The sequence below is a fragment of the Natrix helvetica genome, assembly GCF_964273705.1.
Source record: "Natrix helvetica genome assembly, chromosome: 2".
NCBI classification, from domain to species: Eukaryota; Metazoa; Chordata; class Lepidosauria; order Squamata; family Natricidae; genus Natrix; species Natrix helvetica.
Genome location: NC_138552.1, coordinates 181,084,901 through 181,112,206, shown reverse-complemented (window position 1 = coordinate 181,112,206; position 27,306 = coordinate 181,084,901). Strand labels below are relative to the sequence as shown.

At 37.4% G+C, this 27,306-nt stretch overlaps 1 protein-coding gene across 5 annotated transcripts in view; it reads left to right on the top strand.

Moving 5' to 3' along the window:
- Positions 1 to 1,865: 1,865 nt before the first annotated feature.
- FBXL4 (F-box and leucine rich repeat protein 4) overlaps positions 1,866 to 27,306 on the top strand; it is a 51,568-nt gene continuing 26,127 nt past the window's right edge. For 2 of the 5 annotated variants that reach the window (XM_081941077.1, XM_081941081.1), the window contains exons 1-5: positions 1,866 to 2,123; positions 12,643 to 13,228; positions 14,445 to 14,793; positions 20,851 to 21,095; positions 23,417 to 23,630. In XM_081941077.1, the coding sequence (XP_081797203.1) occupies positions 12,720 to 13,228; positions 14,445 to 14,793; positions 20,851 to 21,095; positions 23,417 to 23,630 (1,317 nt within the window). In that variant the 5' untranslated portion in view covers positions 1,866 to 2,123; positions 12,643 to 12,719. Of the gene's footprint in view, positions 2,289 to 12,642; positions 13,229 to 14,444; positions 14,794 to 20,850; positions 21,096 to 23,416; positions 23,631 to 27,306 lie in introns of all 5 variants that reach the window. The other 3 variants (XM_081941079.1, XM_081941078.1, XM_081941080.1) reach the window with 3 other exon arrangements.

The window sequence follows — 27,306 nt, the reverse complement described above, 5'->3', positions numbered from 1 at the left end:
GTATGCAGAGTGAATACAAAAGAGAGTGGCCAATATGAAAGTACATTGAGGTGGTTTGGTTACAGAGAAAATGAATGAGAACTGAATAAAACAAAATTATGCTTTGTGAAAGAAGCATAATGGGTTAAGAGGAAGGAGAAGTCCAATAATATTGCTTAGATGGGATTGATGAAATCTTCAAAAAGAGCTTCAACTTCAAAGGAGAGACATACAGAAACGGTGTTGATATATGGACATATCTATGGAGATTCTCAGTCATCCAGGTCATGGTTGTCCCAAAGGTACTTTTTCAAAAGGCAACTGTGGACTTTGTTTGTCTATGAACATGGTTGAAAAGAAACCTTAAAGTTGTGCTGGTGTTAGCTAGGTTTACCCTGTTTCATTTTCTTATTTTGAGCTCTTTAATTTCCTTGGCTTACTGTTTCTTATTTCCGTATCTCTGGTCTGAAATAATGTCCAAAAAGAAATACAGAGAGTCTTCGATTTATGACCATAATGAAGCCTAAAGTTTCTGTTGTTAAGTGAGCCATTTGTTAAATGAACTTTACCCCATTTTATGTCCTTTCTTGCCACAGTTATTAAGTGAATCTGGCTTTGCCATTGACTTTGCTTGTCAAAAGGTCACAAAAGGTGATCATATGACCTTGAAACACAGATACGGTCGTAAGTATGAACTAGTTCAGGGGTGTCAAACCTCATCATATCGCAGGCCATATTGTGATGTATGGGAGTTTTGCCCTTGTAGAGCCAAGGTGGGTGTGACCTGCTCAGGCCATGTTTGACACCCTGAACTAGTTGCCAGGCATCTGAATTTTGATTACATGATCATGGGGCTGCTACAAAGGTTGTGAGTGTGAAAAAAGGCCATAAGTCACTTTTTTCAGTGCCGTTGCAACTTGGAATGGTCATTAAATGAACTGTTGTTAAGTCGATATCTACCTGTATTGTCAAATGTGAAAAATAAAAATAAAAACATTGAGGACCGAGATTATTGGGGACAATATGCTGACTCTGTAAACTTCTTACAGAGGGCTATAAAGCACTGTGAAGCAGTATATAAGTCTAACTGCTATTGCTATTCACCCCTTCTATTTATTTTTTAAAATTTATTATTTTTCACCCCTTTTGCTTTATTTTTGGTAATACATGCTCCATTTGGGCATGCATTCGTGCTTTCGCTGTAGCTGCCTGGTGACTTGCCTAGATTTCTTTTGTAAGGATTACTGCCCTTTGCCATCAAGGTATATGGCTTGCAATCTATCCCGCTAATCGCCAGGCAGAAAGCAACCCAGCCATCCAGATCATGGCTTCTCACCCATCCAGATCATGGTTGTCCCAAAGATGCTTTATCAGGAGGCAACTGGACTTTGTTTTTCTTTTTCTTTTGAAGACGCTTTGCTTCTCATCCAAGAAGCTTCTTCAGCTCTGACAGGACATTGGAGAATAGAAGGCTTTATATTCCTTGCAGACACTTGATAATTTGAATCGTTTTAGAGGGTCGTTGAACCACTTGGAGGTTGATCTGTGCCCTCAGGGTCACCTGCAGACTATAGGAAATAACAGCACTACTCAAGTGACCCTGAAGAAATAGATCAACCTCCAAGTACTTCAACGACCCTCTTAAAAGGATGCAAATGACCAGGTGCCTGCCAGCAATATAAATCCTTCCATTCCTCAATGTCCTGTCAGAGCTGAAAAGGCTTCTTGGATGAGAAGCGAAACGTCTTCAAAAGAAAAAAACCAAGAAAGTCCAGTTGTCCACAAAACACCTTTGGGGGAGCCCTTCGTTCCTCCCTCCCCGCCCAGCTCTTCCTTATTAACTACGCCACGTAGTCAGCGGCTTCTTCCTGTTCGAAGCTCCGCCTTCGATCAGCGCGGGGAAAGGGGAAACCTCCGCGCGCGAGAGAGAAGCCGTGCACAAGTCTCGGCCGGGCCGCGCGGTATTTGTGGCAGGCCCGGGCTCTGAGTCTCGCTCTCCGCCTCGATTCCATGGCGCGTCCTCCAAACTGGCGCGGAGATGGGGGGTGGCGAGAAAGGCAAGGATGAAATGGTGTAGCTAGTATGCGGGAGTGATCGCCCGCCGCGCGCTGGTCGGTGGCTGCAGCTTGTGAGCACCTCTCCGTGTATGTATGCGTGCGCGCGCGCTCTCTCAACTCGTCTTCCCTGGTAAACAACGCCGCCCGGGCAGAGCCCTTTGCTGCAGCTCTTGCTTGAGGACCGCTTTATTATTTTGAGCACCTGCCTGGCTCGCATTGCCTGCAGTTGAAGTCGAGCAAAGTGCTTGTCAGGTGTGTGAAGCGGGGTGCTTGCACCTTGACAGCCTCTCTTCTCCCCCCCGCCCCCCCGAATCAGTAACAACCTTTGGGTCACCGTCATTTCCAGATAAAATAGGTCCGTCATGCTGACATCACTTTCAGAAAGATCCTGTACTTCCTTTAGTAGATCATTCTGCATATTTTTTTTAAAAAAAGGAGGGGACAAGTGTTGTTGCTCTATATTACTTAAGAACATTTGAGCTCTGACACTTCCTTGTGAATTATCTGCGCTCCCTGCTCTTACAAGAATAGTTATTGAAGATACTTGAATGTTGTTTTAAGAAGTCAAGTAAGGAAACAATAAAACGATACAGTAATTACAACGTAAATCACAGCAAAATAATAAAAACCCCTAGCCTAAAAGCAGACCTACTAAAAACACTTCAAAGTGATAAATGAAAGCAAGATTTTATTATGACCAATTGTAGCTGGGAACCAATTGTACCTGCAAAGAGACACTGGGAACAACTTTTAAAACGTTCTTGGTTGGAGTTTGGTTTGTGTGTTTCTTCAGGTTGGTCTTTTGGGTGTCCAGCAGGACAGGTTTCTGTAGTTTTCCTTGTAAAATTGGGAAATTTTCTGCGTCCTAGGTCTGAAAGAGAAATGTTGATTGACTAACAGTATCAACCTCAGATTTTGGCCTACTATAAGATTTAGCTAATTGCCATCAATATTTAATTGAAACTCCTTTTAATGCCCATATGCTATTAAAACCCATATAATTACAAGTTTATTGATTAAAAATGAAGAGGTATTCATTTACCTTTGCCTGCTAAATTCTGTTTATTTTAAATATTTATAATTATGTTTATTTTTCACAAAAACAATTCCACTGTTTTCTTACTTTCCTACTTATATTTCTACTCCACTTTCTTACTCTTGAAAGTACCGTATTTTTCAAAGTATAAGACACACCTTTTTCCCTCAAAAAAGAGAGTGAAAATCTGGGTGTGTCTTATACACTGAATACAGCATTTTTTGCCTCCGGAAACCTTGCTCCCTTTGCAAAAATGGCCATGCATAGCCTTTAAGAGGCTTCCAGAAAGCTCCTGGGAGCTGGGGAGGGCAAAAATGAATGAAAAACAGGCTGGTTTTTGCTAGTTTTTGCCCCCCCCCCCAAGCCTCCAAAAGCACTCTATAAGCCGCCTAAAGGCTATGCATGCCCTCTTTTTTTGACAAAAAACGGGCCCGTTTTTGCAAAAAGGGCGTTTTGGGGAGGTCTGCAAAGTGCAAAAACTTTTTTAAAAAATTTGTCTCTTCAAAATCTTGGTGCGTTTTATACTCTGAAAAATACTGTAAATTATATTTTCCCTTTCTTCAGCATGGGGTATTTAATTTAATATTTAAGTCCCCTTCCCAACAACCATTTTAGTTGATTGAGACCAGGGGTGTCAAACTCACGGCGGCATCACGTGACGTATCAGGACTTTTTCCCCATTTCTAAAATGGGCATGGGCATGGGCAGCGCATGACGCATCTAGCGGGAGTTTGACAGCCCTGACTTAGATTATGTGACTTCATTCGGTAAGCTTCTGTAATTAAGGGTACTTGAACCTGGATGCCCCCTATCCTAGTGTAACATTTTAATATATCACATTGTCCCCCTACTTTCAGATTTACAAACTTAACAAAAGGAAAAGAACTAATTTATTTAAACATGGGTTTTATTGGTGGTGATAAATATGTGGCATGTTCAATGAGTGCCAGGTCTTTGTAAGGTCCTTGCCAGACTCATAGTTTGGTTGATTATAGGATCTAATAACTCCTCTCTGACTGCTTCTTTCAAATGTGCCTTATCTTGTCAGTAATTAGTCTGATTATAGAACTATTATTTTTACTGCCTTGTGAATGTTCAGTATACATTTGAAAGGTTACTGTTTCTGATGCTGTACAGTAGTTTGACCTAAACGTTCTTTTTGTTGGTCCACTAGATACTTTTACTCCCTATCCTGGAAAGTATGGCTAAATATATTTTCTTTGTGTTTCAGACCTTTTCCTATTTGATTTCTGGATAATCTAATCCAATATAACTCCTATTAAAGTAAATACAGTCCAGTCTGACATAGGTGACCCATGCAGCATTGAACAATTATCATTTATTATTTCTACATTCTTGTTTCATTCATAGTTACTACTATTACTGTTATATCTTCCAAAAGACAATTCAGGTGGATTTTTATTTTTTGTATTCTTTTGCTATATAAAGAAGAATATACGCTTGGAGAAGTACAGTATTTATTTTTCAAAATTATACTCCAGGAAAATGAGAACACAACCATTGTAGTAAAATACCAGAAAAAAAATGCAAACAGCTCTGTGAAAATGAAATATGCTCGGTAGCCACAGAAATTCAAAGGAAAACAAACAGAATAGCATCCGGGAGGGAAAAATGCTTTGTTTTAACAGGGAGGATACATTGGAAGTTTTCATTGAAGATTCCACTAAATGAGAATTCGATTTAGTAGCTATCAATCTGCTGAGAAGCAAAGCAATGTCGTAAAAATAAGTGGTTCCATATACTTGAGATGTTACCTAGAAATGGAAAAGTATAGATCTGAATTAAAAACACATATGATTAAGAAACAAAGCCCGAAAACAATCCAGTGAATTTCTCGAATATATAATATTTGAGATAAAATAAATAAAAAGACATTTCAGACTAAATCACAGAGTTTTCTGGACAATATCCAAATTCATAACGAATGCTTAGGGTTTGCTAGTGCGGTGTTAGGGAAGGTTGGATGGACAGAACTAACACTGGTTTCCAATTAATGGAACTACATTATTAGACTCTTAGATCTCTGCCCTTTCCATTGTTCTCTGTGGGTTCCGCTTCTTCCATAGAAATAGATACGTTGTCAGCCAACTCTCATTTTTTTATGTTTTAAATGGTCTTATCTGTATTTTGGGGGATCAAAGGGGTACTAGATATCTCATTATTTTGCATTTTACAACATTATTTTTTCTTACTCAGTGAGGAAATTGCTGCTACAGTCGTTTTCCTTTTGTCAGTTCTTCTCTGCTTTCCTCCTTGCTATGCAAAATGGTGATTAGAGGCAGCAGTGGCCACATCTGTAGAGAAGTCTAATCTTTCTGTTCTGTGTTAGGCAGGCAAAAGGCCATATCTTTTTCTCCCATGTGCTTTAATGATGGGACTATCTCCTTTTGCTGCCATGGCAAGGTCTTCAGTGAGTGGTGAAGCAAAAGAAGCTTCTCCCAGAGCCAGGCATGGGTTCCTTACTGTCCCAGCTGTCCCCAGTTCTGTGAGGAGCCATTATATGTGGATATGAGAAGAAGTTAATCAGACATCATACATACATATAGCAAAAGCTTTGGAACTAGTTATACCTCCTTAATGCTTTTTGGAGCATTATACATTTCTTTTTAGACTGGCTTTATTGAATTGGTTTCATATATCCCTAGTTTGTTTGCTTTTTAAATTTATTGCTGTGGTGGCCCAAGTGCTCTGCCAGCAAAAATGGGCACTGAGTTCCGTTTTCGGCTGTGACGGCCTCCTGCAATCCTCTGCCAGTGAAAACGGAGCTCAGAAGGGCTGCCTGCAGCCCTCGCGCACTCAATTTTCAGTTGCAACCACCACCTGCAACCCTCTGTAGCCTTCCCGAGCTCCGTTTGCACTGGCACAGGCATTGTGGGCCAGTCCTTCGCTGTTTCCAGGGCAACCCTGCGGGTCAGATCCGGCCTTTGGGCCTTGAGTTTGACACCCCTGTACTAGGTGGTTTGTTTGTTTGTTACTAAAAGTTATTATCTGCCCATCTTACCATATGATAACTTTGAGCAGCTAACAATATTAAAATATAAAACTTTATAAAAACTATACAGTTATATAATGATCTTATGCCCAACATCATATATAACAACATATGTTATCAAAAGTCTAATAAATAGCCCTGTACTAAACTCAGCAGTTGTGAATACCACTGGCGGAGGACATTTACTTAAGTCCTAGAATTTAAATTTAGATTCTTAAGCAACAAAAATTAGCCAAAATAGCTTTCTTTAAAGAACTTTTTCACTTTTCAGCTAGATAGGCAGAAAGAAATGAAATGGGAAATGATTTTAGGACTTTTATGTTCAAACAAAGCAACAGAACAGCTTTTAAGTTTGCCAGTTTGTAGTTCACAAATATTTAGTTTGGAGAAAAAGTGATCGTTATTTAAAATTCCTTAGACAGGTTAAAAACAAGCCTAACATTTTATTTTTTGAAAGTGTTAAACATTACCAACACAATAGGTATAACTAGGAAAGTTTGTGGGTAGCAGCTTTTCTCTAAATTATTTAGTACTTATCCATAGCAGTCTAAAATTAATTATAGAGTCCATATTCTATTGTGCCATATATTAAAGAGTAGCTATTTATTTCCACAGGGACAAATGTTGCTGTAAAGCTAACACTTCCTTCTAATTACCTTGCCATTAGATGTGAATACAGCCTAAACTTGGAGTGTCATAATTTCAAAATAGTTTTTTAAAATGGTTTTGTTCCCTATTGAAGTGTAATTTCTGCATTTTACTAATTCGGGTAGTCTTCTCTTAACAGCCATTTGTTCAGTGACCTTTTAAAGTTATGGCGGTGTTGAATGAATGGTATTAATGCCCAGTCTCTGAAGTTATGGTTGATGCAGTGTCTCTACAGTCATGTGATCAATATTCAGGTGCTTGGCAGCCCTTCTGAATTTACGACCACAGGTGCACTTCAGTTCCCCCCATGCTATCACCCAGCAGTGCTGCTTCAAGCTGTTTTCTACAGCCAGCAACAAGTGTGCATCTCTCCAGCTGCCTCCATTGCCCTACAGTTTTCAGGCTCTGTGCGCCCACTGGGTGTTTACCGTCTTCCTTTTACAACCCAGCCTGGCCCATGGGAGGTAGCTGCTGGCCACACCAGGCCTTCTTCCCATGGCTGCTTGCATCACTCTCCCATGGAGTATGCAGTGTTCAGCGCAGAAAGTCTTCTGAGGTCTTCTGAAACCTTGAAAGAAAGCCATGCCTACCATCTTACGCATATTACGCACAACGTTCTTGTGATGCTTCAGAAGCTTGTGAAGATTTTCTGAAGCATCACAAGAATAGTGCGTATGACTTTGAGAATGGTAGCCGCCTTGTGAGGTTTCAGAAGGCGTCTGAAGCTTTCCAAAAGCAGGGGTTTTGTGATGCTGGGGTGGCTGACCAGGGCATGGGGCTTGAGGTGGCAGTTCTTGGTGTCAGCAGTGCTGTGGCAGAAGTAGAGACTGCAGTGTGTGTGTGTCTGTGTGTGTGTTGTTTGTGTGTGTGTGTGTGTGTGATTGGCTGAAACTTCTATAGGTTCTACTTCAGACCCAGCACTGCCACAACTGAAGAGCACTACTGTCCAGAATGGCCAAAAGATTAGAAATGAGTGGTGGGAGATAGGTGAGAGGAGGAGTTGAAGAGGAGTCAAAGGAAGCAGTCCCTTACCAAGGCTTGGGATTGAATGGAACCAAGCCAGGAATGGCTTGGATTGGCATGAGTCCTTGCCTGTATTTAGCATTTAGACAAAACTAGTTACTGTAAGTTGTTTTTCTCCATAATAAATTTTAAGGGAAAAATATATAAATGAATAAACAGCATACATTACAATGGAAATAGTTATTTGGGAAGATTCTTTGAAATTTCCTTGAAGAAATATCCTTCCATCATTATTAAGCGTGATGTGCAAACGTCAAATCATCGTACAGTTTCTTTTAAAATAATTCTAAATTTATTCTGAAAATTACACTGTTGAAGCAAAGATGAATCTCAGTCCTATTTTTTGAGTGGATGTTGATAATAAATGATATATCAGAACAATGTGGGGCTATTTGTCTTTTCAAATAACTCCTAGTTAAAAAAAATGCAGAAAGAGAAAATTGTGCTTGCCAAAATAAAATAATTCTGCTTTTAACTGCTTTGAGCAGGGCTAAAATTTTGCCTGTACATTTCTTTGCACAGACATGCATGGAATTGCACTGTCTGTTCTTTAGATGTTTTAATATCAAAATGATGAAGAGAATTATTAACATTTCTTGACTTTATTTTTAGAGACAATAAATAGAGTGTCTTTGAAATGCAGACAATGTTTAGTAAAATATAGCTCATGTTCTGGTAAATGCCTCTTACAAAAATCCTGCATCTATTTTAAGATGTATTCTGTCATCCTCTTTGCAAACTCCCAATAGGTTATGAGCATTACTTTTCTTTGCCATTGAACATAAAAAGCTATGAGCAAAGCCAAAAAGGTTAACTGAGGGAGTTCATAAATCTATACAAAAATATCTTTTCCAAGGTTAATTTAATTCTCACATTTGTAAGCCTTTTTGAACATGCACCTTGCATTTTTGTCATTTTGTGAAAATGACTTTTTAAACCATGCCTATGCATTTACATACATGTAAAGATGTTCATGATAATTTTGTTATATGGTTAATATTTTTTTAAAACCGACATTATGTAAAAATTACATAAAATTATCTTAATGGATTGAACAGTATGTTTTTAAATTGTTTATTTATATCTCACCATTATTATTTTTATAAATAATACAAGATAGCAAATACTTCCTCCTATTTCCCCATAATAACAGCTATGAGAGGCAAGTAAGTTTCGCAGACAGTGACTAAGTCCAATTTTAGGCATGAAAATCAAGTACTGTATTTTTGGGAGTATGATGTACCAGAGTATAAGATGCACCCAGGTTTTGAAGAGGCAATTTTTTTAAAAAAGTAGGTAAGTAGATAGAGAGAAAGGAAGAGAAATACAGTAGGTAGGAAGGAAGTGAGAGAGAGAGGGTAGTTAGGTAAGGTAGGTAGGTAGGTAGAGGGAGAGAGAGAGAGAGAAATACAATAGATAGGTAGGTAGAGGGATAGAGAGAGAGAAATAGAGAGAAATACAGTAGATAGGTAGGTAGGTAGGGAGTGAGTAGGTAGGTTGGTAGATATATAAAGGGATAGAGAGAGAGAAATAGAGAGAAACACAGTAGGTAGGTAGGGAGAGAGAAAATAGGTAGGTTGATAGGTAATGAGAGAGAGAGAAATAGAGTGAGAAATGCAGTAGGTAGGTAGGTAGGGGGAGAGCATGTAGCTAGGTAGGTGGTTAGGTAGAAGGAGAGAGAAAGAAAAATAGAGAGAGAGACATATAGTAGATAGGTAGGGGGAGAGAGAGTAGGTAGGTAGGCATATAAGTAGATGGAGAGAGAGAGAAATACAATAGGTAGGGAGAGAGAGAGTAGGTAGGTAGGTAGGTAAAGGGATATATACGGTATATATAGAGAAATATGTATATAGAGACAAACACAGTAGGTGGGTCGGGAGAGAGAGAGAGAGTAGGTAGTCTTATACTCCGAAAAATACAGTAGATTGCGGGTCAGTCATTGTCTCTCAGCCCAGCCTGCTCCATGGGGCTATTGTTGTGGGGGGAAAGGAGATGAAAGGAGTATTATATATGTTTGCTATCTTGAATTACTTATAAAATAATAAAGGTGGAATAAAAAATACCCCCTCCTCCCCTCCCCCCTCCCTCCCTCCTCTCTCTGTTTCTTTCTCTCATCTTCATCATTAGTCTTTACTGATCATATCTGAAAGTTTTTCTTTTACTTTACTGTGTGTAATTGTAATCCAGAATTCCCCAATCTTTCTGGCTTTAGTGGACCAGTGGGAAGAGGGGAGAAAGGGGATGGTTCTGCATGAATGGCTGGCAAGTGTGTGTGCAACTTGATTTGCGTAAGTGGCAGGCATGGGCGCCCGCTGCTCATGCAAATGGAACACACGCTTGCGAGGGGATGCACATGTGTGCTTTCGCCCACTGTTTTGTGGCCTGGTTCTGAATGGCTCATGGCCCTGTAGTGGGTTGGGGACCACTGGTGTAATGAATATAATATTACATATAAAAAAGAACAAGGCAAATAAGAGGCATCTGGAATATATGTATACCCACTATATAACTGTGTAGCTTTGGATGTGCCATTATGAAACTCTAGTGTAATAAGTTTTTATTCTAGTCAATTTTTATAGGCCAAAAAATGATGCATAATATCAAAAATGGTGCTAATACGTTATTAATTGGTAAACATATTTCATTGCTCTTTGCATTATTTCTATACTTACAATATATAAAAACATTAAAATCTATAATGTACTACTTTTCAGAACTTTACTAGAAATATTGTTAAGGGGTGTGGAAGTTGAATCATAGCAACTGGACATCTTTTCTTATTGGTTTAAAATGTTTAATAGCTTATCCAAGTAGCTTCTTCAATCTGGGCAAGTTGGTTAGGGGGACCTCACATATGTCCTCCAGGGTGGTCTACATATGGGGCCATCCTAACCAACTTGCTCAGGCTGAAGAAGCTACTTGGATAAGCAGTGAAACGTTTCAAACCAACAAGACTCAACTTCCAGATAGCTCTACTTGGATGATTGAGAGTCTTCATTGACATTATTAAGAGATATAATGCTGGCAATAATTCTAAGAAATGGAATGTAGTAACATAGAACAGCTGTCAGACTATAAATCTGGGAATAAATCAAAATGACCCATTGTTACGACCAGGCACTTTCTGAGTTCATATCTGCTCAATCAAAATGTAAGTCATGGAATGCAATCAATCTTATTATTTATCAAAATACATTGAGCTACTTTTTTTTTTCCTAGCAGGTAGATTTGTGTGGATTTTTTTCTTTCAGTTTTACAAACACACACACACACACAAACACACACACTCACACTCACATACACACACACACACACACACACACACACACACACTATATGGAACAGGACTTGTCTTTTAGGGATTAGGCCAAATTTGCCATATGAGTAATTGATTGTTTACAAATCTGCTGGTAGTTAATAGATATTTGGGGAAAATATAGGTTTTTTTTTTCTCTGGGTAGTAAGTTTTCGCAATTTATTTCTGGATATTTTCATATTTTCTGTATTCAGATTTTGTTTCACTTATTATATCCTTCATATTTATGAGCAATGAACTTGTTTATTTCCATCAAGAATTTGTTTGAAATAGGTATTACTGGATTTGAATCCAAAAGGCTCAAACAGATTTTTATTATTAGAGCTGTGCAAAGCACTAAAATTATATTTCTTAAAAAGTATGTAAGTGGAAGTGAAGCAACCCTGTTTGAAGTGTTAAAGAAACTATTTGCTCTAAAAGGCCTAGCCTGTTCAGTACAAGTAGTCTAACAAGGACCGTCTTTGAAGCACCCATATGATTTTTCTAAAGGATGTTGCTTCTTTAATACTCTTTGCACAATTTTACTTACTAAAAGTGTTTGAGATTTCGGCACACATGCTCTTGTACTATTTATTGTCAAGTCCTTTGACCAAAGTAATTGTTAGTTCATACAAAGTGTGGGATGGTATGTTGTAGCGCAGCAGCAGTTATTTTGTGCTATGCCCAGTTGTAGGACCTGTTTCCTAATTTCCATTTTGATTCTTCAGTTCTTTTGAGATTTAAGTTTTTTTTTATTGTTGTTACAAGATACCATAAATATTGTAATCAATCATCTTCTTTTGGTGGGGGGAGTGCCTTTGACTTTGGTAATTGGTTGAACTAGTTCCTGAGGGTTTTTTTGTTTTGTTTTGTTTTTGGGAAATAAGTTGGAAGTGGTTTGCCATTGCCTCCTTCTTAAAGATGAGAGAGAATATGGTAACTAGCCCAAGGTCACCCAGCTGCCTTTGCACCTAACTAGAACTCTGCAGGACTAAAACTCATAGTCTCGCAGTTTTCTAGCCCAGTGCGTTAATCGCTGAGCCAAAGTGGTTCAGAATAAAATATAATTAATTGATTATCAAGTCTTATTGGCAATGTTTATTTTTAATATAACATTTTTATTAGATGCTGACACTCTGGATCGGATATTTTAGTAACTGTTTTTAAGTTGTACAGGTAGTCCTTGACTTAGAACTACAATTGAGCCCAAAATGTCTCTTTCTAAATGAAACAGCTGTTGAGTTTTGCCCCATTTAGTCAAGTGAATCTGGCTTCCCCCTTAACTTTGCTTGTCAAAAGGTTGCAAAAGATGATCACATGACCCTGGGACACTGCAACAGTCATAAATATGAACTAGTTGCCAAGCATCTGAGTTTTGATCACGTGACTATGGAGATTCTGCGGCAGTCCTAAGTGTGAAAAACAGCAATAAGTCCCTTTTTTCAGTGCTGTTGTAACTTGGTCATTGGATGAACTCTTGTAAATTGAGGACTACCTACATTGCATTTTTATCTGCTTCAAATAAATTAAAGGTTCCTTGAATTCTTGAGCCTGTTTTAGATTGACAATTAATTGTTTGTCTTTTATTCAGGATCTCTTCTGTTTTAAACTTTTCACAAAGAAGTCTTGAAGATACTGACTTCCAGGAGGATTTTACTACCTGTCCGGATGTCACCAGCATTTCCTATGTTAACAGTTCTGAGCATGTTTTACTATATTTGCCTTCGGCGCCGAGCCAGGACAGCTACAAGGGGAGAATTGATGAACAATCGGAGAGCCATAGAATCAAATAGATCCCTACCTATCAATGTTCAATTGGTCCAGTATGCCAAAGAAGTGTTGGACTTCAGCTCCCATTATGGCAGTGAAAACAGCATGTCGTATACCATGTGGAATTTGGCTGGAACGCCTAATGTGTATCCTAGCTCAGGTGACTTTACACAAACCGCTGTGTTTAGGACCTATGGAAAATGGTGGGATATGTGCCCTAGTGCACGAATACCATTTACGAGGACCCCACCCAGTTTCCAAAGTCAGGACTATGTAGAACTTGTGTTTGAGGAACAAGTGTATCCTACAGCCATACATATTTTGGAAACATATAATCCCGGTGCTGTGGTTAGGATTTTGGCATGTTCTGCAAGTCCTTATTCACAAAATCAGCCAAATGAAGTAAGGTAATTCATTTTATTAATATTCTCTGTCTGTCTTTGATGTGGTATGTTCAAATATTTAAAGTAACATTTTTTCTTAGAAAATTCTACATACTTACCCCCTTCCTCTCTCCAAAAAATGTCTTTGCTACCTGCAAACTGTTTGGACTTAGCAAGGTAGCAAGCAAAGGGATTCTTGCTTTCCATGGTCTGATCTTTGCAAGTGAAAGCTGGTTGCCCCCATTTGTTTGCTTTTTATATTCACAGTATTCAGCGTTTTGCAGTGCTTCAGTTTAAGAAAGGCTGCTGTAAGTTATTTGGGCAACAGAGCTCTTGAAAATGCTTCAGAAACCTAACCTGTAGATCCATCTTAATAGAAAAGGTAATCCTTGACTTACAGTCACAACAGAGCTGAAAATTTCTGTTGCTAAGTGAGACATTTGCTAAGTGAGATATTTTGGAAGTGAATTTTGCCCCATTTTATGACCATTCTTGCCACAATTTTTAAGCGAATCACTGATAAGTTAGTAACAAGGTTGTGAAGTGAATCTGGCTTTCCCATTGATTTTGCTTGTTAAAGGGTCACAAATGTCATGACCTTGACCTTGAGACATGACCTTGAGGCGCAGCAACGGTCATAAGTATGAATCTGAATCAGACAAGAATCTGAATCAGACATTTGGCACATGATCATGGGACTGCTACAAAGGTTGTAAGTGTGAAAAATGGTCATGTCCCTTTTTTCAGTGCCATTGTATCTTTGAATGGTCACTGAATGAACTGTTGTAAGTCGAGGACTATCCATACATTAAAACTTCATTGGTTTCTAAATGCTAAATAGCCTGAATATAGGTTTGGGATCAAATTTCTAAGTTCTTGTCCTACTGAATAAGTTGTGGTTTAATTTCAGAGTTAACCAAAGGGACTCTTCAACTATTTTGTTATTGAAGTTCATCTTCACTTTAGATTACTCTCTTTGTTTTCTTCCCAATGAAGTGATAGATTAAAAAAGAATTAACACTAAAATGTTGTTGAATAATGTTAACGTTATTTAATCTTTGGGAGTTAAGATATTTATCATACATTGTAGAGTTGTTATGAGTCCTTTATACAGGCCACGGTTTGATGTTCTTTATATTAGTTGTGGATTTCCCCCCTAAATTGAGACTTATTAAAAAAATTAAGATTGTAATATTTACATTACCTGCCCTGTGATATTAATGTTCTTTTCTTTTGGTAGGTGGGAAATCCTTTGGTCAGAGCTACCTTCCAAGGTGACTTTGCCTCAGGCACGTCAGTTTGCACCTGGTATTAAACAAATAAATTTCCCTACAAATTTAATCCGTTTGGAAATAAACAGTTCCCTTCTGGATTATTATACTGAGTTGGATGCTGTAGTGCTACATGGCTTAAGAGAGAGACCTATGCATCTACTCAGTACTCCAATTATTGATATGAATGATCTAGATGACGATGAAGAAGGAGAGAGAGAAAGTTACAGCAGCGTGGAAAGTCTCAACAAGCAGTTTAGCACTGCTGCCTTCAAAGACTGGACAACTAATGGCTACTTTGATAAATTGCCTTATGAGGTAAAAGACTGGAAGTTTTTAACAGGGTTAAGAAAAAATGTCATAATTACTTAGGCTGTAGAGATTTATTATATCTTGAGATAGATAAGTAGTTATAGCTTCTTATACAGATTTGTGAGCCTGTTTTTTAGTTCCATTAGCTTCCTGAATTTTAGTTAGTATAGCTTTTTTTTTCTTCTTAAAATGGTTGAAACTGATTCAAGTAGATTCTTAAAAATAGAAGAATCTGATATCGGCCCTAGCTGGTATAGCTTTTTTCTTCTTCTTAAAATGGTTGAAACTGATTCAAGTAGATTCTTAAAAATAGAAGAATCTGATATCGGCCCTAGCTGATCTCCCCATGCAAATTCATTTTTACTTCTGTGTCAAGTGCTTATAAAAATGAATGTCTTGTTCATTGAAGTTTCTTGATGACAGAAGATAATACTCCAGTTTTTTAAATATAGCTATTTTAAGTATCTGTTAATCAGATTATTTAAAATAGGAATGTTTTCTTCTTCTGAACAGAAAGTATATTATAAATACAAATCTTAACTGTTAAGTCTGTATAATATTTATTACATAAATGTTATATTCCTACCTCTTTTTAAATGTAAGTCCTAAGATCTCATAACGCCAGCTGAATTTCAGATGCCATATTTTTATGCCATAAACTGCATTCTGGGAATTTTATGAACTCCACATATAATATCAAATTATGCTTTATGCTGGGCCAAATATGGAATTAAATTTTAGCAAGATACTAAATTTTAAACTAACTGTGAGTAATGATTACTAGATGGGCTTGAAATTTCTTTTCTTTATTTAATCAGAAGCAACATATATTTTATACTACAGTTACATTTTAGTGTCATCATCATGGTGACATTTGTTTATATCCTTTTCATTTCAGCTATTAAGATTTAATTTTAGTGTAAAGTGGGATTACCTTTTCTGGTGGTGATAGATACTGACATGTTAGGAGTTGTTTAATCTCTGATGCTGATGTTGTGTTATTACCTATATAGTATATAATTATTATCAGATAATGAAATTAGTTAAAAGGGATCTTAAAGAGTTTTTCCCCTTTACACTGTTTGCTGTATTTGGTCATTATTATTAATCAGAAATTACACTTTGTGTTTTGACTCATTGATGGGTGTCAGGGTGTAGAGTGTAAACATGTTTGTTTTATATCTTTAAAATTAAAATTAAAAATGCTAAATATCTTAAAAGTCAGTCAGCTTAGAGTATTTGATCGAAACTAATCAAGGAGAGAATTGAACTAGAAATAAGGAGACATTTCCTGAAAATTAGAACAATTAATCAGTGGAATGAATTGCCTCTAAAAATTGTGGGTGCTCCAATACTGGAAGTTTTTAAGAAGAGATTGGACAACTATTTGTCTGAAATGGTATAGGGTTTCCTGCTTAAGCAGGGAGTTGGACTAGAACAGTGGTTCCCAAACTTTTTCAGTCCACCGCCGCCTTGGTGCTACAAACTGATCCTCAGTGCCCCCCACCCAGTGGTGGAATTCAATTTTTTTTACTACCAGTTCTGTGGGTGTGACTTGGTGGGCGTGGCTGGGGGAGTCATGTGACTGGGTGGTTTGCACAACAGAAGGAAGATAGTAACAGTGAAATTCAAAACTGTAACAAATTAATTGCACATTTATTCAAAATCCAATTTAAAAACCTTTTTAGTTAATGTTAATTCAACAAAATTGTTGAACATGATCCAGTGACACCAGGTTTTCAAAGTCTGATAGTAATTTATCAACAACCTTAGTAACTAGTAACTTAGTGAACTCAGTAAAATTTAGTAACTACTTCACTGTTCAGTAAATTCTTAATGTGATGAATGGGCTTGATGAAGTGATTCAGTTTCCCAATGTCTGGTTTTAAGTCACTTAGCAGGAGTCTTAAATCACCACATTCAGTAATCTGGAGTCGATTTCTTTGCTTGGAGAGAAGTTGGATGACCACACTGAAGCCACGTTCCACCAAATATGATGTTGGAAATGCAACAGGGAGCTTCTTAACCACTGTCCATAGTTCAGGATAGCGATCAGAAATTTCTTTCTGTAACCAAAACTCTTGGTACAATTTCTTAAACTTTGGCTTCAGCTCAATATCATTTTGCAGCTCTATGAGTTGTTCTTCCATTAACCCATCTTCCTCAGTATCTGAAAATGGATTTATCACCCAATCTGGAATTTCCATCAAAAGAAGATCCTGATATCACTCAGACATATCTTTATGCAGCATGTCCAAATGGTCACAAAAAACTTTAAAATCATCATCTTGTATCCCACCTTTCTCTTCTAACTACAAATCAACGCATTGACATATATATCACTAAGTTTCCTATCTATTCCATTGACATAATTAACACCTTTTCATAAGTAAAGTTCAGTTGTCTCTGTCTCACCTCTCTTCCTCTCTTTCCCTTCTCTCTCCCTCTTTCTCCTTTCCTCTCTTCCTCTCTTTCTCTTCCTCATTCTCCCCTTTCTCTCCCTCTCTCCTTCCCACCCTCCTTCTCTTTCTCTCCTCCCTCTATGCCTCCCTCCCTCCCTCCTCGTGAAAAAAGAAATAGCTTGGCAAAAAAGAAAAACCTTTTCCTCTCCTCCTGGCTGCTCTGTTGCCCCCTCCCCCCCACCCTGAATTTTAAACTGAATGCTAGGCTCAGCTCTGCAAGGGAGAGCCCAGACGGAGGGAAATAATTTAGAAAAAAAGAAAAACTTTTTCCCCTCCTCCTGGCTGCTCTGTTGCCCCCCTCCCCTGCCCTGGATTTTAAACTGAATGCTAGGCTCAGCTCTGCAAGGGAGAGCCCAGATGGAGGGAAATAGCTTGGGAAAAGAATACATACCTTGGCTGGGGCGTGAGGGAGGTAACTAGAATAGAAGCAAAGGAAGACTCACCCAGAGATCTGCTGGGCTGTGTGGTTGAGATAAGTGAGGGAACCAGGGAGCAGCAGCAGCAGCATCTGTGCCTCTAGGCAGGCGAGGTACGAAAGAAGTGAGTGGGAGGGGCGGGAGGTGAGAGCAGAGCCAGTCAGTGATGCATTTTACCGGTTCTCCGAACTGTCCATAATTCACCCCTGCTGGAAGTGCTCAGCTGACTGGCGGCCAACAGAGCCCCAGGCAGAATTGCGCCCTGCGATGGGGCCACCTCCAGCACTGCCACCTCCCTTGCCTCTTAGCACCCCCCGCACCCCCTTGCCTCTTACCACCCCCCCTTGCCTCTTAGCGCCCCCTAAGTCATCCCACCGCCCCCCAAGAGGCAGTACCGTCCACTTAGGGAATCACTGGACTAGAAGACCTCCAAGTTCTCTTCCAATTCTGTTATTTTATTGTTCTATTAATTAGGCTGATCATTCTGGTACAATAAAAATAAGATACCTTGTCCTCACAACTTTTACTTGATGCAGTTGTCATCATTATATATAAAATAAGCCACTCTGTAGCCTGTATTTGTTGGGCTAATAAGTGTTTATCCCATTGCCAAGACAGTTTGTAGAGTTTTGATATTTTCTTGGCTATAATGTTACTTTGTGTACTTTTTATCTGCCATATCTTAAATGCCAAATTTGATTTATCAAATGATAGATATCATAGTTCTGTGTTCTTCAGATTTAGATTATAATGGTTGCAGTGTTCCTTAGTCATGTAATCATTTGCCACTTTGCCTGACGGTTTCTCAGAAGCAAAATCAACAAGGAAGCCAGCAGGAAAGTTGCAAGTGGATTCTTTAAGTTGATCCCACTTCCACTACTTTTTCTTCTAGGTATCTCATATCCTGTAGCACATACCTATCCTCAGTGTCCCCCACCCCCACTCCATTTGTTCTTGTATGTTGCTGTGGCAGCTGCCTGCACAGCCTCCCACACCTGGCAGTGGCCATCCCTTCCTCGACCACATTTGTGCCACAGCAATCACTTGCACAGCCTCCCATACCCAGCAGCTACCACTCCTACCTAAGTGTGCTCATGTTGTGCTGCATTATCTACTTACCAACCTATTGGCTTGCTTACAAACTGCCCAGGACTTGTGACTTCCTGCAGCTTCCTCATTGACTTTGCCTGTTGGAAGCCATCAGGAAGTTGTGGAAAGGAGGTCCTTGCTTAATGATTCATGATCCTTATTTAACAGCAACAATGGGGATTGTATGGATTACTGTTGTTAAGCAACATGTCCTGCAGTATTACACTTTAAAATCTCATTGCTTAGCAATAGAAATTCCAGTCCTGATTGTGATTGTTGGCACTAATGTATAATCTAAGCATATTTATACCTTTGAACCCAAAAAACACATCGCTCATAAGCGTTTCTCTAAAATACAGACCCAATTTACATTACTGAAATAAAGTTTAAGTTATATGGCAAAAAAAAAACAAAAAAAAAACAACAACAGGTAGGGCTGGACCTAAGTTGAGATATTGATAACATGAAAATTTGTATTGTGTATATTCAAATCCTATATAATAGATGAGATAATGATATGCATTTTATTTTTAATAAATATATTCAAATCCCATTTAATTCAGAAAAAGTGAAGAAAACCTAAGTGTTACTGTCCATTGAAAATAGAAGGACTCAACGGTATTTCAGCTGAGCCATGCACAATAATGGTCATAATAAAAATGACATTAAAAAATCCTGATTTTAGTATATGTGCAGAAGAACTCTACTCAGAACTAGAAGTGAAACTTTAAATGTTCAAATACGTTAAAAAAAATACTTCATATAAAGAGAGCCAGTATGGTAGAATGGTGAAGGAATCGGACCAGAAAACAAGGGATTGTGAATTCTATTCCTGCCTTAGGCATAAAGACAGCTGGTGAGCCACTTCTGAAAAACTTTACCAAGAAAACTGCAGGGACACATCAGGAATCAAGAGCAAGTCAAAGGAACCGCCACTTCCCCAAAAAATCTCTTCTTTTATTCTATGCCCATTTGCAGTATTGGATTGTGCTTTTTAATAACTCTTAATGACCAGAATTGGGACCAGAGGTGGTATTCAGCCGGTTCGGACCGGTTCGGGTGAACCGATAGCAGAAATTTTGAGTAGTTCGGAGAACCGGCAAATACCACCTCTGGTTGACCCTGGTCTCCCACCTCCATTGTTCCCTGTCCTATATTCCCTTGTTTTTTTAGTTCAGCTGATTCACATGGCAGAGCGGATTGCCGCGCCTTAGCTGAGCTAAAAAACTGCTCAGCTCACCAGCGCTGACACCAAGGGTGGTCTTTGTGTGCTGCGCATGTGTGCAAAGTGCTCTCATAGAACCGGTAGGAAAAGATTTGGAATCCCACCACTGATTGGGACCAGCAACTCTGTCATTAAATGACATGATTGCTAAGCAAAACAACACATGATTGGCATGGATTTATGGCACTTCCCGTTCAGTTTTTAAGTGAGTCACTGCAGATCTTTAAGCAAGATATGTGGGTGACTTGCTGGCTTCTCCATTGACTTTGCTTGCCAGAAGCCAGCTGTAAAGCATACAAATGGAAATTGCGGGGCTGTGACAATTGTAAATGCCCCACCAGTTGAGAAACACCAACATTTATGCCCCACCAGTTGAGAAACACCAACATTTCAATCGTGATGCGGGGATGCTACGATGGTTGTAAGTTCAAAGACCAGTTATAAAATTACTTTTTCAATGCTGTTGTAACTTTAAACAGCCCCTAAACAGGACAGTTGTTAATCAGGGGCTACCTGTATATGACTCAATTGTAAACATATAATTTTAAGTACATTTGATTGAAATTGTATCAGATTTCAATCCTTGTTCAACGCTTTAGGGTGTAGCTACTACTATGCAGTTTAAGGCTAAATGCAGCCCAGGTTAAATCTGAAAGGTGAGGTTGAAAGCAAGTACAAAATAGAAATGTATATACCACCATAGAAAATGTATCCTGCATTTATTTTTTTATTTTGGCTTAAAATAAAAAATAGTAAAATAATGGAAATGAAATTGGGGAGATTAATTTAATTAGAATAAAAATTTATTTACCTAGCATGAAAATACGATTCTGATAGAGTAATTTGCTTTTATTGTTGTTTTTCAATTCAGCTCATCCAGTTGATTTTGAGTCACCTTACTGTTCCGGATCTATGTAGACTCTCACAGACATGTAAGCTACTATATCAACATTGTTGTGATCCACTACAATATATTCATCTCAGTTTGCAACCATATTGGGCAAGAATTAATGACACAGCTTTAGAATACCTGCAGTCTCGTTGTATCCTGGTCCAGTGGCTTAATTTATCTTGGACTGGGAACAGAGGAACAATTTCATTTTCTGCTTTTAGCAGGTCAGTATTCTGAAGAGGTATATAACGTATTCTATAAAATAGAATCATAGAATCATAGACTCATCCCTTTATCCCAATCACCTAGCAATTAGAATAAAAGTTACTAACATGACTCTAGTCAGTCCATAACACCTTAAAGTCAGAAGCATATGTTTAGTCATGTGTTTGCAGCATCAAAGACATAAAATCCAGTGGCAGAGAGATAACCTGGCAGGCAAGTTTAGCAACTTCTTTTCATGTACTCGATTTTGTTCTGACACTTTTTCAAGAGTAGGAGTTGAAAAGTTCAAATTTTCTTTTGGTTGTCTTTTGTATTCCTACTCAATTTTTCCCCCACCTACCAAACATTTGGCTGGTTTTGAAATTTAAAGTTGTATGTAAACATGGCAAGAAAGAAAAAGCTTCCTGGAACGGTTTTGTGAATTCCTCCTCCTGCAGGGAAAAATGGAAATGTTGCTAATGGAAACAATAATAATCTCTATATATGTTATAATACTTTTACACTGTGCATAAATCTATGATATATCTTGTTGAAGTTTATAGTAAATTATCCTTCAGTGAGCATCATTTAGTGTTAATAAACACTTTTAGCGTATACACGCTAAAACATGTTTATGTTTCTGAAAATGTAAATATTAGTGGAGTATGCATTATAATAAGAAATAGAACAAATTGGAATAGTAATCTAGGATAGTTGACAAGCTAACAAAATATTACCATAAGAGGACAGAATGCTTCAGGCATTTCAATATCCTGAGGCAAGGCTGAAGGTAATTTAACTTATTGATAGTGTCCACCTCCGTAGGGCTCGGTAAGGATATTGTAATGTTTCACTTGTAAAAATTGCTAAATGTACTAAATTTCTTTGCTTGAGCTAGACACAGAGTTTGAGAAATATTAAATGGGACTATAAATCATGTATAATCAAATGGTGTTAATGTGATATAGCTGAATAACTATAGTGCTCTATCAGTAATATTTAGGCACTTTAATAAATGAGATATATTATCACGTACAAATTTTTTATATAATAAATTAAATTGAGAGATTATTTTTTTTACAACAGCAGACTAGTAAATGTCTTTGATACCGCTTGAAATATCAGTAGTGAGAGGCTGTTGTTTCTTCTGTAACAGAAGAATATTTAATTCTGTTTAAATGCTTTGGCAACATGAAATGTCTACATTAAAGCAATATTCCTCCTTTAAAAATAAAAAAAAACTTCTTTACGGATGGTGACATTTTAAACAATGAATGAATAAATACAAATTAATTTATTCCCATTTTTAAAAAAATCTAAGTACTTAGCCATGTAGTTTGACGGCTGCGTGAAGTGATTTTATTTTTTTTGCTCTGCTATTTTCTTGCTTTGCTTGAACTGCTGAATATAAGCAAGTTAGTTTGCATAGACCGCAGTTTCTGTTCTCAAAAAATAATTTTGTCTCAGGATCAACCTCCTCTTGTTTCCTTGGGCTTTTTCCATCTGATTTGCCCCTGACACTGGCAAGCATACCTGAGAATTCCAATCCAGGGGATGAGTTGTGTAGGACATACAAAAACTCTAATATGAAGTTGAACTGTACCTCTATGCAACATCAAGAAATATGATAAAGGTGTCAAAACGCAAAGTATGGAAGCCAGATAGCATCATGGTCCAGATGTATTGAGACCCATGTTCAAGTCTGTTACAAAACATCTGAGTGACTTTGAACTAAATCATTGTCTCCCAGTCCAATCTATCTCTTAGGATTTATATTATAAGGATAAAATTGTAGGCGTGCCTTTATGTATGTGAATTCAAGCTCTCATGGTTAACACTGAATAGAGATGCAGTAAATGAATACAAATAATGCTTATATTAATTATTATGAAACTCAGCTGCCAGCTATAGTTTATAATTACAGGAGGGTTTCGAGGGGGCATTGTTTTTGTTTGTGCAGATATAGTGGGATACTGCATTTTGATCTCCAGTACATTCCAATGCATCGCATTATTTTTGGATAGTAAATTGTAACAGTTGTAAATGGATTTAAATACATTTGAAAGCTTCCATGTTGGAATTTGACCTATTGCAATGTCACACAGAATCCTTGGCTACATAGATTGTCTTGGATACTGGAGTTGATTGTGATTACCTTCCAATTACCTCAGAGGAAGTTGTTTCTCTGCTAAAATAGTTCCTTGTTAGGCATGCATAATTTTGTTCCTGATCTATTATAACATGGCAATGAGAATTCTGGGAATTTACTCAGTTTTTACAATGAATTAAAAGCAAATGCATTACTTTTCTTGGTGAATTGATTCATGTATGCTTCTTACAGGTTCCTGAAAGTTTGTGGTTCAGAACTAGTACGCCTGGAGTTGTCTTGTGGCCATTTCCTCAATGAGGCTTGTTTGGAAGTTATTGCTGACACATGTTTAAATTTGCAGGAATTAAATCTCTCCTCCTGTGATAAAATTTCACCTCAGGCTTTCAACCACATTGCCAAATTGTGCAACCTTACACGTTTAATTCTTTATCGAACAAAAATAGAGGTATGAAAATCATTTTTCTTTCATCCTTACGTGTTAAAGCACTCTTTGTAAGGTTACAGAGAAAACATAGTAAACTATTTTAAATCTATAGTAAATATCAGAGGAAGAGAAACTTCAGAATGTAATGTTTGAAAGGCTCAGTAATGATTAATTATGGTTTGTTTGTTTACTATTTAAAATATTTGTGTAGCCACTCATCTTATAATGAATTCTGAGCATTGACCAGATTTTAATAACATAAAAATCATATTAAAATGATTACACATTAAAAACGAAAACCTGGCACAAGTCAAAGCTTCCGATATGTAGTCAGTAGTGAATTAAGGCTCAGTGGTGCCTTAAGCACTGACAAATCTTGGTGCCCCCTCATTTGTACATACTGTACAAATCTTCATTAGTTTTTTCTTTCTTTCTCAACTTTGTGGTGCTCCCTTAGGCCTAGTGCCCTAAGCACATGCTTAGTCTGCTTAATGGTTAATACACCACTGTATGTACTCACCTCAATTGTCATAGCTCGGGGGGGGGGGGGGAGATCTTCAGTGCTTTACAGAAGGCTAGGAGGCTAGAGGCCTACCAAACTTTAGGGAGAAGAATGTTCCACAGGACAGGGTCTGCCACAGAAAAAGCATGCTCCAATATGGTGGCAATGTTTAAGGAAAAAGACTAAGAGTAAGCCCACCCTATATAACCTGGTATGGCGGTTAGATGTTCTTAGCCAATCTGCAAACCTGCAAATAAACTGGACACCAGACACTAATTTTATGTATTTGTAGTAGTGATAAATATAGGGGTATATTTAATTTTTCCACATGAGAAATTTGCACTGGTATTTATTTAAATTACAGAATGGATTGCAAATTGTAAGTAGTGCATGATAGTCATTGTATTATATCCCCTTTATCAGGATTGTTGAAATGAAAATCAAATATAGGTATATTGAAAAAATAAATTTCAATGGGGTATACTTAACATTTTCATGTGACTGTATATCACTGGGTAAGATTTATTTTCTACATTATTATTGCATGTGTGATTTGATATGCTTTCTGGTGTTTGTCATGTTGATTGCTGGGTTGAATGTCGCCCTAAAATTCATTATCAGCCCTTTTTTCAGAAATTCATAGTAATTTAGTATGCCACTGTTCATAGTAAAATGCCAGTATTCTATCAGTTATTACAGCATCATAAGAAATTTGTTGTTTCCAAGATCATGAAAACATGTTTTTTTGCTTATTTCTTCTTTTTTATCATTTATAGAACCTGCTAGTAGTACAGATAGAAACCACCTAGTGAACAAAAAGCTTGTAGACCAATTTTCACCCCTAGTTATTTAAATATACATATGCAGTCAGCATTCTGCAAGAATGAATTTTAATTGCTGCCAATGGAGAAAATGTTTCTTTTTAATACAAGGAAATATAAGAAGAAAATACATACGTAATAGCATGCATGATTTTCAATTTTCAATTACTTCCTCTGATTGCAGCTTAATTGCCATATATTTCATTTTGCCCTTTGTCTCTCACTTTTGAATGTATATGGCCAGAATGTTTTAATTTTCAACTTTAGAAGTACTTTTTAAAAGATAGAAAGTCCTCTTTTTACATGATCTAGCTATCACATCCTTTCATAAAATGTAGTGAACTGTTTCCAGAATCAGAACTCAATATGCAATTCACCTCCTAATTGTAAATAATTGTTAAAAGCTTCTTAACTTTAGAGAGAACTTAACATAATTTATAATTTTGTTTCAATCAGCCTATTGGCTTAACTCTATTCAATTACAATCTTGCTTGCAATTATTATACACAGAATATTTTTGTGCTAATGGTCTCACCATTTGCTAATTCATGACTTTAATCTTTATTCATTTAATTTATCCATTAAATATGCATTCATAACATGAATTCAGAATGTATTGTCTTGAATATGTTTAAGGTGCACAATGGACAATAACAGCATATTGTCAATTTCTTATGAACTATGTAATAATTCTGTGTAGGTGTGTATATACTTGATTGGATATATATCTTAAATTTTTGTTTGCATATTTGTTTTGGAGCCAGAGTTTCTCTTTGAAAAATATCAGTTATATACCTCTAGCATTTGGGATAAGCATTGAGTTGTGGATAGAATGAAATGGCATTGTTTATATTGAAAAGAAGACCTATTAAGTGTAGTAAAGGTTTCAGGTTCTACCCAGGACTGCTAGGATAAATATCCAATCAATGTTTTATATATATATGCTAGGATAAATATCCAATCAATGTTTTATATATATATATAAATATATATATATATATATATATATATATATATATATATATATATATATATATATATATATATATATATATATATATATATATATATATATATATATATATATATATATATATATAAAACATTGATTGGATATTTATCCTAGCATATATATATACACACACACAAGATTTCATCTGCCTAGTAATGCCATGTCGGGGTGGCGGGTTGGGGGGAGTTGGCAGAAGAAGTTTTAGGTTTTTGAGAGCCCAAGCACCACTACGGGAAGACTAGTGATGTCAGTTGAGTGGAAAATGGATTTAAGGGAGGGTCTTTGGAAAACATTTTAACTTTTAAACTACATTAAGCCATATGATTTGTGGTTCAGAATGTGTTGTCATGTGTTTCATGGCTTAGAATCGAGTTACATATTTTGTGACTCAATGATGACAGCTGATGTTATCAGGCTTTATTATATGTGTATGGTATATGTATAAAGTCTGCCATCTCCCATCAAGTCACTTTGGATAGCTGAGACTATAAATACAGGTAGTCCTCGACTTACAAAAGTTCATTTAGTGACCATTTCAAGTTACAATAGCACTGAAAAAAAGGGACATGATCATTTTTCACACTTACGACCATTGCAGCATCCCCATGGTCATGTGATCAAAATTCAGACTCTTGACAACTGACTCATATTTATGATGGTTACAGTGTCCTAAGGTCATATGATCACATTTTGCGACCTTCTGATAAGTGAACCTTATTGAGTTTGCTTAACAACCATGTTACAAACTTAACCACTGCAGGGATTTACTCAACAACTATGGAAAGAAAGGTCATAAAATAGGACCAAATTCACTTAACAACTGTCTCACTTAGCAACAGAAATTTTGCAGTCTATTCTGGTTTTAAGTCTAGGACTACCTGTAAATCTAGAATAGAATAGAATAGAATAGAATAGAATAGAATAGAATAGAATATTTATTTCTAAGCCGCACCCTCTCCCGAAGGACTCGGGGCGGCGTACAATAAACAAATAGAATACAAAGTACAATACAAATCTGGACAGGACATACATATGACAAGGACGTATATAAGACGTATACAAGGAGGAGGTAGGCTGATAGCTGTAAAACAATTAAAAAGTCACAATATTTAAAAATCCCAATAAATAAATTCAATTGAATTATACTAATAAAAACCCGTCAGGAGCGATATAGTTAGATCATGGTTGAGCCAGGCCAGCTACTTGGAATAGGTGGGTCTTGAGCTTAAATCGGAAGGAACGGAGGTCAGACGTAGTCCTGATATCCGGAGGGAGGTCATTCCACAGGGCTGGGCCCGCCACAGAGAAGGCTCTACTCCTAGGCGCCGCCCCTCGACACTGTCTGGTGGACGGTACCTGGAG